Here is a 13,309-nt window from a genome sequence, read left to right on the forward strand (position 1 = left end):
TTTGCACTCCTTCAAAACAACACAATATTTTGAAACTTTGGCAAAGCGTAAGGTCTACAAAACTTTGTTCACTCTGTACGTAACAGATTTTAGTTTGGGGAAGAGAAAATTGTATTGAGATGAAATGTAATCCATCACGTTACATCGTCTCCCACTGCAGAGTGGACTAAATTTTGTAGTGAGTGGAAAAGCCAAGGGAATGCTTTACATTTATACATCCGGTGGAATTTCTGTCTCATTGTTCTATCTGTGAAATTCACACGTGTGAATCACGATATGCTACAAACTTGAGCCGACTGCGAGCTGGGGTAGGCTAGGTCGTTTCACGTCTCAGGCCCTCGGAGGAAGCCGATTGAGAGAGGGGTGAATGTGCTGCTAAAAAAGGCAAATCCAGGAGGCAAATCCGGGGGAAGCAGGCGAATATAAGGAATGATTCTACTCGTTCACAAAGAGACAGGCGTGATTAGAAACGCAGTCCGATCAAGAATAGGCCTATAAGCGTTCTGAGCTTTGATCAATGCTGGGAATAATATTTAGATGTTCATCCGTAACTGATTTCTTTATTGTGTATAAAATATATAAATAGGCTATATATAGTTTTTTTTTTTTTTTTTTTTTACAAATTAGGAAAAATTACCGAGGTCCGGATCTCGTCCTCATACGTAGTTACAGCTCTGTGTGCAGGTTATGCTTTTAATATGACTGAAGGCTCTACTACCGACTGAAGCGATGTGCTCGCTTTCAACCACCAATTTCACGACAATGTTTGCTTGCGCATGGCCAGTCGCTCTCGAGGTCTTTCCGTCTCACTCGCAACCGGCATCTTTGTACAAAAAAAATCTTAGCACTGGTGCATCAACACCTGGGGTAGGTTTTCCTTTACTGTGTTTAGTATTGATATATCAAGAGAGTAGTAGGCCGTCTGTTTTTTTTATGCATAGGATGTTTGTTATAGTATTGTAGGCTAATGTGATTCTTGTTGAATATTTGTCCTCTTTGATTCATTGACGCATAGGCCTATATATAGATATCGACCTCTCAAAACGTAACATTTCATCTAATAAATAGGCAACGTTATTGTGATGGTCATCAAGGTCATGCCAGTGTTGATTGTGCACTGTTTTTAAAAACTATTAAACCTCTATCGTGTGCTAAAATTGAAGGGATTTCATGATATGTAGGCCTAATTCATATAGAAAATGTGTCAGTAGCCGACTGTTTAAGGTAAATATTTAGCCTACAGCCTATTGTCACACAGCTAGACCCTCGTCAATCTCTAGATCTGGTAGCCTACAATTAGCAGATGAGCTATGATTATGATCATGAAAAAGGCTGTTCTTGTTAATAATATATCAACGTTTTTTGACTCTCTCCACCCCGTTTAATGATAATCGGAGCATCTGTGTTACCAACAGTAGCACTACATGGTGGCGTTCCATCGAGGTTAAATGGTGGGAGGGATGCATTTATTCCCAAATAAATAGTCTACAATCTGCGAATCAACAGTGAAGTGTTTAATATACGTATAATTAAAATCGCCTATATGGATCAGTCAATGCGGGTTTGGATTGTTAACATTGCCAGCGTTCAATGTGATTAGTGCACTTCTAGGCAGTGATTTTCCTGATTAAGGAATACGCTCTCCATTACCAAGGTTTACACACTTCAACGCTTTAATTTGAAATAATTATTGTTTTGTGACGGCTGCATATGTTATTCTATCTAATTTAAAGAAATATATTGTGGCCTTTGTTAACCTAGAATATTCTATTTCGATTTAAATTACGTTTAGATTTCACTAAATATGGTGGACTATTCAAATTTGAGAGGCAGGCACAGCATGCGTAATAGCCTACATGTCAATGTCTATTTCATAATTTCATAAATTCCTGCAGGTGTTCAGCAAAATAATTAAGGGCGAAATAATTTAACGACATGAGCAGATCCACTGAATGTCGATGGAGTCTGTGAATGCCGTAGAGCTCCATGAATTGGGGGATGGGGACAAGCGCGCTGCCTGCAAGGCCGCTACAACTCCGGGACAGGGACAAGGACCCCGGACAGCGCCCAGAGCTGGAATCGAGAACACGTCATATCAGGAAGAAGAGCACGAGATGAGGTTCAGTGACCCAGCCAGCTCGAGTGTTCATCGGTCCATGTCTAATGATAGGGGCTACCAGACACAACCCCAGCCTTTCCAGCGAAATGAACTCTCACCCCGGTCTGAGGAGGGCCATGTGACTGACTTCAATGACCATTCTGTCGACTATGGGTTTATATCTGCCCTGGTGTTCTTGGTGGGTGGAATAGTACTGGTAATCATTGCCTACACCATCCCCCGAGAGGCTAAGGTCAACCCAGACCTGGTGTCAGCTCGTCAGATGGAGAAACTGGAGATGTACTACGCACAACTGGGCTCGCACCTCGACAAGTGTATCATAGCAGGCCTGGGACTGTTGACTCTAGGGGGGATGCTCTTGTCCATCTTGCTAATGGTGTCCATATGCAAAGGTGAGCTGTACCGCCAGAGGACTTTTGTCCAACCCAGGAAGACGTACGGGTCGATTCACCTGCGGATGAGACAGTTGGGCGAGGGGGGAGAATCTATTGTTGAATGTGAACCTAGTCACACTGGCACCACAGCTCCTGCCACAAGTACAGATGGAACACAGATGTCCAGTGGGACCCAACAGGAGTAGCACAATCTGAGCACATTTCTATCCACAGACTATGTGAAGGGTTGTAATCATTGCTTGAGGGGCTTTGTGAAAAGTGAAGCAAGCAAGGTAAGCTGAATGTGGTTAAGACTAAGAGCACATCTGGAACTACACATCATGTATTGATGGATGTAGGATCAAATCAGAGACTGAGATGGATCTGAAAAGCACAATGGGCACCCTTGAGGAACTCATTGTATAGGCTAACTTGACATGCTGTAAACAGATGGCTATCAGCATCTTTTCAAGACTTGAATATATGTCTCGATAATATATGTATCACATTGTTAATGAACAAAACATGTACAATATGTATAGGCCTACAAATGCTGTTGTTGTTATTATTATTATCATGTAAGGATACAATGCCTTAAAAAGTTAGTCGCTGTAAATTGTGTACACATATGCTAACATACTAAGCTCATGTGAGCCAATAAGCCAAGTTAAATATGTAGCAACTCACTGGAGCCACTTAACCTGTTGGTTGTTATTATAACGTGGTCTTGGCAAGAATATACAGCAGCACAAACAAAAACATCTAAGCAAGTGAAATGTTAGATTTGCATCAGAGGCTTTGGGCCAGGTTTTTGCTGAATTTATGGAAAACAACAGATTATTTTATTTCATAATGGTGTAGAAATATATATACCAAATGTGGAGAACTGGCAACAACTTTTCCTCCAAAATGTGTTAAGGAGAATGTCCATACACACACCATCATGCAAGGTCTTGACCAAAGAAATGGGGTCATAATTATATACTATAATTGTCCCAGTTGTTTGCTACAAATTTAGCCTTTATCTTTAAAAATACATTAGAGCCATTTGGTAACAGATCATATATCAGAGAAGTCCTTATGAAACTTTGCAATGGAATAATGGCGCTGGAAGAATAAATCTCTCTCTTTCTCCCCCCCCCCCTCTCTCTCTTTTCAAATCAGCATGTTAAACAGCAGCAGCACAATATATATTTATTTATTATAAATATCAAACATTCGTGATAATGAAATATATCGCCTCCAGATAACAGTTATTATCCAAATGAAATATTACTATAGACCAAATTATTTGATGCAAACCAAAGGCCTTTTCAAATGATTTAATGGAGAAAGCTAATCACTTATAAAGAAAGTGGTAAGAATAAAGTGCTAGTATACAGATTACGATTTTCTTACCATCCGGTGATGCATTACATATAGAGCAACTGAATGAGACAATTTATAAGGCTCAGAAAGCATATTAATGACTAAAACCTAAGGCTCCTTTAACATCAACTGAGGCTAAGGATTTGGCTGCGAAGTTGATATCCCTTCAGTGTATGTAATAAATGTAATAGCCCAACATAAAAACAAATCTAAATCAGATTGTATTAGTCACATGCACAGGGTTGCAGATGTGTTTGCAGGGTACATTGAAATTCGTATGCTCAGAGCTCCAACAATGCAGGTCAACGAGAAGTGAGTGAAACAATAATAACAAATAATAATAGTAATAATACGAAGTAAAATAATATAAAATAATTCAAATGCTGTGTTGTACACTCATTGTTGGTCCATATTGGCAAGTGCACTTTTGGAAAAGAGAAGCACATTTTCCTGGAAGAAATGACAAATATCTGGCTTACTGCTATTAGCCATATATACTGTTAGTTATGTAAAGGTGGCCGTTGTTTTAATTTTGAATCATGGAGTTAATATTATATTCACAACAAATATAGACAATATATCAGAGAATTAAGTTTACAGATATTTAACAACTATTTCTATACAGTGTATATACAGAACCATTGTTGGATCAATGTAACGTAGAAAATATTTGACCTCCACAATTGCTGCTGTTCACGTCATAGGCCTACTCATAAGTATTGTACATTGATGAAACTTGCAGAGTAATCTAGCCGTAGATATCAGTTCAAGGTTTTAGGAGGCTTTTTCTTATAATGGTGTTTTCAACCATCAATAAAGTGTCTGTCTATAGGTTATGACCAAGAGTAATGTTGCATTGCTTGTTATTCAAACTGTTAAAAAGAGAGGTTACGTTGAATGTCCATGTTAATCTGATTGTGTTTGATGAATGTTAGGTAATGTTGTATTACTACAGAGATGTTGGACTCATAAAGGCCCTGCTAGTCTAAGTTTTCAGTTATTACACGTGAATACATACATTTCACGTATGCACAACTGGAATACACTTCAATACCTTCTCACTTAGTTTGGGTACCCGTCTGTTTTTGCCGTCATGTCAAGGAGCATGAATGAATGTAAACTATCCCAAAAGGTGAACAACTGTGGCATCACAATAATGCTCACAGTATTCATATTATGGTTGATGCAATACTGATGTATGTTGACATTTGACGATTGAATGACGGTTAGCATGATATCGTCTTCACATTTTACACACAAAAAACACACAGGAACTTATGTTATCACAATTACAGTTGAAGTTGGAAGTTTACATACACCTTCGCCAAATACATTTAAACTCAGTTTTTCACAATTCCTGACATTTAATCCTAGTAAAATTCCCTGTCTTAGGTCAGTTAGGATCACCACTTCATTTTAAGAATGTGAAATGTCAGAATAATAGTAGAGAGAATGATTTATTTCAGCTTTTATTTCTTTCATCACATTCCCAGTTGGTGAGAAGTTCACATACACTCAATTAGTATTTGGTAGCATTGCCTTTAAATTGTTTAACTTGGGTCAAATGTTTCGGGTAGCATCCACAAGCTTCCCACAATAAGTTGGGTGAATTTAGGCCCATTCCTCCTGACAGAGCTGGTGTAACTGAGTCAGGTTTGTAGGCCTCCTTGCTCGCACATGCTTTTTCATTTCTGCCCACAAATTGTCTATAGGATTGAGGTCAGGACTTTGTGATGGCCACTCCAATACCTTGACTTTGTTGTCCTTAGGCCATCTTTACACAACTTTGGAAGTATGCTTGGGTCATTGTCCATTTGGAAGACCCATTTGCGACCAAGCTTTAACTTCCTGACTGATGTCTTGAGATGTTGCTTCAATATATCCACATAATTTTCCTGCCTCATGATGCCATCTATTTTGTGAAGTGCACCAGTCCCTCCTGCAGCAAAGCACCCCCACAACATGATGCTGCCACCCCAATCCTTCACGGTTGGGATGGTGTTCTTCAGCTTGCAAGCCTCCCCCCTTTTCCTCCAAACATAACGAAATAGTTATATTTTTGTTTCATCAGACCAGAGAACATTTCTCCAAAAAGTACAATCTTTGTCCCCATGTGCAGTTGCAAACCGTAGTCTGGCCTTTTTAATGGCGGTTTCGGAGCAGTGGCTTCTTCCTTGCTGAAGGGCCTTTCAGGTTATGTCGATAGAAGGACTGGTTTTACTGTGGATATAGATACTTTTGTACCTGTTTCCTCCAGCATCTTCACAAGGTCCTTTGCTGTTGTTCTGGGATCGATTTACACTTTTCGCACCAAAGTACATTCATCTTTAGGAGATAGATTGTGTCTCCTTCCTGAGTGGTATGACGGCTGCATGGTCCCATGGTGTTTATACTTGCGTACTATTGTTTGTACAGATGAACGTGGTACCTTCAGGCATTTGGAAATTTCCCCCAAGGATGAACCAAACTTGTGGTCTTGGTTGAACCAAACTTGTGGTCTTGGTCAAACTTGAGGTCTACAATTTTTTTTGAGGTCTTGGTTGATTTCTTTGGATTTTCCCATGATGTCAAGCAAAGAGGCACTGAGTTTGAAGGTAGGCCTTGAAATACATCCACAGGTACCCCTCCAATTGACTCAAATTATGTCAATTAGCCTATCAGAAGCTTCTAAAGCCATTAATTCATTTTCTGGAATTTCCCAAGCTGTTTAAAGGCACAGTCAACTTAGTGTATTTAAATTTCTGACCCACTGGAATTGTGATACAGTGAATTATAAGTAAAATAATCTGTCTGTAAACAAATGTTGGAAAAATGACATGTGTCATGCACAAAGTTGATGTACTAACCGACTTGCCAAAACTATAGTTTGTTAACAAGAAATTTGTGGAGTGGTTGAAAAACAAGTTTAATTGACTCCAACCTAAGTGTATGCAAACTTCCGACTTCAACTGTACATTATCACCAAGTTAGCCGCCACACTGTGTATTCCAAACAATCCTGTTTGTTTTGGCTTCATCTTAAAGTGTAGAAATGCCCTCAATGTTTAAAAAAATTGAGGACACAAAACCTTTAAGGAAGTGGATACACCCTGAGACCTTGGAAAACTGACCAGTGATAACTCAAATTGATTTTAAGTTATTAACCCATGTTAATGATCAGCACAGCAAAATGAACTAGCATGTTTGAGGATCAGTAAAGGACAACTATGTGTACCATCGACTGTTAGCCAATGTGTGTCTTGTTCTTAAGGAGCAGTCATACAGTTACTTAGTGATGAAGTCTTATTTGGCGATACAAGAGTAACAGAGAGTAAGCTGTTGAAACTGCATGTGTGTTTTGTGAGATATTGTGAAAATCCAATGCCCCATTTTTGTTGCATTTATGATATATCTAAGAGCTGTATATGTGACAATTTTTAAGAATAATTTCAGTATGACAAATAAACCGTTGTTGCTGTTGTTTCTATTCTCTCTACTCTACTTTTCTATTGTGTCCTCTTTATTGTTTCTCTTAGTGGTTGACTCTCAGTTATTTTTGCTGCTTATCAGCCCAATATGAACATTCAGCTCAATCTGTGGACTTGTAAATAAGACTGGCCGGTGATAAAAGGGGTTATCTGATTGGTGGGATTGATATAGGAAGGGGAACGCGGGCAGGGTTGGATTTTCTATAGTGTATTGAATACCTCTTGTATCATCTTTAATTCCTGATTTGTCAGTACCAGTCTGCATGACATCGTACTGTGGTAGAGAGTCCCTCGCTGAAGCTCATGAGGCTGAGAGAAAATGTTGCTCTTTTAAAGCAAATTTTCTGCAATTCTACACATATTGCAATGGGGGAGAGAGAAAAATGTTACGTTTTATACCTAATCTCATGCTATTCAACAATTTTTTTGCAATGAGGCTGAGAGAATTTTGCATTTTTAAAGCTAAGTTTCCCAAATCCTACAACAAAAGTGTGTGCTGTTGGGGGTACTCGAGGACTGGAGTTGGGAAACACTGATATAGATGATGTCGCCATAATGTCGACTGAATTATTTGTTTTCTACTATTTAATGAAAGGCATGCCTTATTCCTAGAACGGAGGCCATAAATATAAAGAAAGGGAATCTGAATGTGCACAAAGTCCTATCAAATTAAGTTGTATCAATTTCAAGTACTGCCATATTGTTTACAGTGGAGTGTAGTGAGACACCATTTTTTTTCTTCCCCCTGGTTAGCTTTTTCTGTCAGGGACTGTTTTGGTTACCGTATTGCATGTGTGACATATTTTGGGAATTGACCTGTTGCTAGGCAACAGTCCAAGGCCGGAGAGTGGAAGAGACACGACTTGAGCTAGCTATTTTTGCTAGCTAATCAAAGGCTGACAGTCTGACTTCATAGAGACCATCTAGTCTAATAGTACTCTCACACACCTAAATAATAGGTCCATTAGACTAGGTGGTCTGTAAGTAGTCAGCATGTGACGGTTAATGTGTGTAAACATGTATAGGCATAACCATAAATAATGTAGAGCAGTGCCTACACCTAATATGTAAGGCACTCCTAAAGATATGTATTTACTTAATAGGAAATATAATAAAACCCACACAGTATGGAGAACTGCTCAATGATTAAATGTCCCTTGAAGATAAGAATTAAACACAAACAACCAATTACCAGTTACAAATTATTATTAAAAGGAAGACATGTCAACTCAAAAGTACACTCAATAAAAGCTCAAGCTTAAAACAAAGTGTAAATCAAACAATTATTATCTCATTTCAATCACATCTAAACTACCGTTCAAAAGTTTAGGGTCACTTAGACATGTCCTTGTTTTTGAAAGAAAAGCAAATTTTTTGTCCATTTAAAATAACATCAAATTGATCAGAAATACAGTGTAGACATTGTTAATGTTGTAAATGACTATTGTAGCTGTAAACGGCAGATTTTGTATGGAATATCTACATAGGCATACATAGGCCCATTATCAGCAACCATCACTCCTGTGTTCCAATGGCACTTTGTGTTAGCTAAATACAAGTTTATCATTTTAAAAGGCTAATTGAGCATTAGAAAACCCTTTTGCAATTATGTTAGCACAGCTGAAAACTGTTGTGCTAATTAAAGAAGCAATAAAACTGGCCTTCTTTAGACTAGTTGAGTATCTGGAGCATCAGCATTTGTGGGTTCGATTACAGGCTCAGAATGGCAAGAAACCTAGAACTTTCGTCTGAAACTCATCAGTCTATTCTTGTTCTGAGAAATGAAGAATATTCCCTGCGAGAAATTGCCAAGAAACTGAAGATCTCGTACAACGTTGTGTACTACTTCCTTCACAGAACAGCCAAACTGGCTCTAACCAGAGTAGAAAGAGGAGTGGGAGGCCCCGGTGCACAACTGAGAAAGAGGACAAGTGCATTAGAGTGTCTAGTTTGAGAAACAGACCCATCACAAGTCCTCAACTGGCAGCTTCATTCAATAGTACCCATAAAACACCAGTCTCAACGTCAACAGGGAAGAAGCGACTCCGAGATGCTGGCCTTCTAACGCTAGCTGGCTGGCTCGCTAGCTAACGTTACGTGTATGATCTGTGTAGCAACATTATTCGTATCTCAGAGCCGGGTAGTAACGGTGTGAGTTGGGATTATGGTTCATTGTTTAGCTAGCTAGCTACATGTCTAAACAAAAGACTCCACTATGCAAGTAACCATTTCAATAGAATGTTCATGATGACACAGCGACAACTGCCGATAGCCAGAGCGAATTTACCAGCTACGTCTATCTACTGAAATTTCAGAGCACTCTGTCTGAGTGTGACAGAGCGCAGAATAACTGACGAATTTACGAACGCGTGTCAGTTAACCTTGGCAAAAAAGCGTAATACATTTTTTGCCTACAGCACAGTTGCAGTCATCAACGCTCTGGATAACAAAAAAACAGCCTAACCAGCTCTGCTAGGGAGAGTAAAATGGTCAGAGTGAGCTGTTCTCTCATTTGTGTCTGGAAGTAGCTAGTAAGCTAGCCAACATTAGCCAGATAGCTTGGGTGTTTGACTGCTGTTGTTGGGTCAAAACACTCGGATCAACCCTACTCCTCGGCCAGAGTGTCCAATGTGCGCGCTAAATACTCAGGGAGCGAAAAACTCTGAATTTACAAACAGACAATCTGACAAAGCTCAGAGTTTCCGAACTCGCAGAGCACATTCTGGCACTACAGATTAAATTAGCTTTTAGTCTTGAAACTTTTGGTTGTTTAGTACATGGCCTCACATGTGAATCCTTAAAGAGGTGGGTGGGGCTAAGGCTTAAGAGGGTATGAATGATGCTGAATGGGTGTATACAAAGACGAGCTCTCCAGTAGGTGTACCAAAACATTCAAGGGCCATTTTCTCAAATGTAAAAAATAAACTTTTAAATTTTGATACATAAGACCGAATCGAGTCGTCGGTCACATTTAGAAAGGACCTGGTACCAGATTGTAATACCTAAGATTGCTCATTCTATACAATGGGGATCCCCTTCAAACCAATAAAAGATATAGCAAAGTAATATGGCACATGATACAAGGCTCAATTGAAAAGTTCAATCCCAGCTAACAACAAATGTTCCCACAACTTTAGAGGACATTCCCTTAATGTCAAATAGAACTTACCCAGAACATGGTTACCGTGGTCTCAGAATTTAAGATATTAATGTTCTCGACACGTTTCATGGGATCGTTGCAAGAACATTCATGTGTCCAGTATTCAGGGGTTTAGAGAATATTCAATCTACGTCCAACCACACATACACAGAACATGGTTGCCATGTTCTCAGAACATAAGATATTAATGTTCTTGACATATTTCATGGGAATGTTGCAAGAACATTTAGTGCCCCTAAAAATACATAATGCATTTTTACTGTTACCACACAAGGCCCTGATTGGTGAACCACTGATCCATTCATAGTTCTTTGTCTGTTGGCAAGATTAGGGATACTCACTCACACACACAGTGCTTTTAAGGCTAGAGCTGATTTTAAGGTTTTACTGCTAACCTACAAAACATTAAATGGACTTGCTCCTACCAATCTCTCTGATTTGGTCCTGCTGTACATGCCTACACGTACACTACGGTCACAAGATGCAGGCCTCCTTATTGTCCCTAGAATTTCTAAGCTAACAGCTGGAGGCATAGCTTTCTCCTATAGAGCTCAATTTTTATGGAATGGTCTGCTTATCGATGTGAGAGACGCAGACTCGGTCTCGACCTTGAAGTCTTTAGTGAAGACTCATCTCTTCAGTAGGTCCTATGATTGAGTGTAGACTGGCCCAGGGGTGCGAAGGTGAACGGCAAGGCACTAGCATGATGAACAGCCCTTGCCATCTCTGCCTGGTTGGCTTCCCTCTCTCCACTGATATTCTCTGCCTCTGACCCTATTACGGGGGCTGAGTCACTGGCTTACTAGTGCTCTTCCATGCCGTCCCTAGGAGGGGTGTGTCACATCGTGCCAGGCTTTTTTGTGCTATATTTGACTTGAGTGGGTTGAGTCACTGACGTGACCTTCCTGTCCGGTGGTGCACCCCCACAGGCTCATGCGGTGGAGGACAATTTCGTGGGCTATACTCAGCCTTGTCTCAGGGTAGTACGTTTGTGGTCTGTTAATACCCATCTAGTGGTGTGGGGACTCTGCTGTGGCAAAGCGGGTGGGGTTATATCCTGCCTGGTTGGCCCTGTCCAGGGGTATTGTCGGACATGGCCACGGTGTCCCCCGACCCCCGTCTCAGCCTCCCGTATCTATGCTGCAATAGTCTATGTGTCGGGGGGCTAGGGTCAGTCTGTTATATCTGGTGTAATTATCCTGTCTTATCTGGTGTCCAATTCAAATCAAATCTTATTGGTCACATACACATGGTTAGCAGATGTTATTGCGAGTGTAGCAAAATGCTTGTGCTTCTAGTTCCACCAGTGCAGCAATATCTAACATGTAATCTAACAATTCCATAACAACTACCTAATACACACAAGGCTAAGTAAAGGAATGGAATAAGAATATACACATATAAATATATGGATGAGCAATGACAGAGCGACATAGGTAAGATGCAATAGATGGTTTAAAATACAGCATATACTGTACATGAGATGAGTAATGTAAAATATGTTTAAAAAAATTAAAGTGGCATTATTAAAGTGACTAGTGATCCATTTATTTAAGTGGCAAATGATTTCAAGTCTGTATGTAGGCAGCAGCCTCTCTGTGTTAGTGATGGCTGTTTAACAGTCTGATGGCCTTGAGATAGAAGCTGTTTTTCAGTCTCTCGGTCCCAGCTTTGATGCACCTGTAATGACCTCGCCTTCTGGATGGGAGCGGGGTGAACAGGTAGTGGCTCGGGTGGTTGTTGTCCTTGATGATCTTTTTGGCCTTCCTGTGACATCGGGTGCTGTATGTGTCCTGGAGGGCAGGTAGTTTGCCCACGGTGAAGCGCTGTGCAGACCACACTACCCTCTGGAGAGCCTTGCGGTTGTGGGCGATGCAGTTGCCGTACCAGTCGGTGATACAGCCCGACAGGGTGCTCTCAATTGTGCATCTGTAAAAGCTTGTGAGGGTTTTAGGTGACAAGCCACATTTCTTCAGCCTCCTGAGGTTGAAGAGGCGCTGTTATGCCTTCATAACCACACTGTCTGTGTGGGTGGACCATTTCAGTTTGTCCGTGATGTGTACACCGAGGAACTTAAAACTTTCCACCTTCTCCACTGCTGTCCCGTCGATGTGGATAGGGGGGTGCTCCCTTTGCTGTTTGCTGAAGTCCACGATCATCTCCTTTGTTTTGTTGACGTTGAATGAGAGGTTGTTTTGCTGACACCACACTCTGAGTGTTCACGCACACACGTATGCTCCCTCTAATTCTCTCTTTCTCTCCCTCTCCCTCTCTCCCTCCCGGAGGACCTGAGCCCTAGGACCATGCCTCAGAACTACCTGGGATGATGACTCCTGGCTCTCCCCAGTCCACCTGGTTGTGCTGTTGCTCCAGTTTCAACTGTTCTGCCTCTCTCTGGAACCCTGACCCGTTCACCGGACGTGCTACCTTGTCCCGGACCTGCTGTTTTCTAATCTCCCTCTCTCTCTCTCTCTTTCTATACCATTCCTGCTGTCTCAACCTCTGAATGCTCAGCTATGAAAAGCTAACTGACATTTACTCCTGAGGTGCTGACCTTTTGCACCCTCTACAACCACTGTGATTTTTATTTGACCCTGTTTGTCATGTATGAACAATCTTGATTAACAATCTTGATTAACAATCTGGCCTTAATGGCCATGTATTCTTAATGGCCATGTACACAGCCAGAAGAGGACTGGCTACCCCTCGGAGCCTGGTTCCTCTCTAGGTTTCTTCCTAAGTTCTAGGGAGTTGTTCCTTGCCACCGTGCTTCTACATCTGCATTGCTTGCTGTTTGGGGTTTTAGGCTGGGTTTCTGTATA

At 40.7% G+C, this 13,309-nt stretch overlaps 1 protein-coding gene across 1 annotated transcript; it reads left to right on the forward strand.

Moving 5' to 3' along the window:
• The first annotated feature begins 1,958 nt into the window (after positions 1 to 1,958).
• LOC120065559 (transmembrane protein 74B-like) lies at positions 1,959 to 2,699 on the forward strand. The gene has a single exon (XM_039016624.1). The coding sequence runs from the start codon at positions 1,959 to 1,961 to the stop codon at positions 2,697 to 2,699; it is 741 nt and encodes a 246-aa protein (XP_038872552.1).
• The last annotated feature ends 10,610 nt before the right edge of the window (positions 2,700 to 13,309 follow it).

Source organism: Salvelinus namaycush, chromosome 20, assembly GCF_016432855.1.
Source record: "Salvelinus namaycush isolate Seneca chromosome 20, SaNama_1.0, whole genome shotgun sequence".
Lineage (NCBI taxonomy): Eukaryota > Metazoa > Chordata > Actinopteri > Salmoniformes > Salmonidae > Salvelinus > Salvelinus namaycush.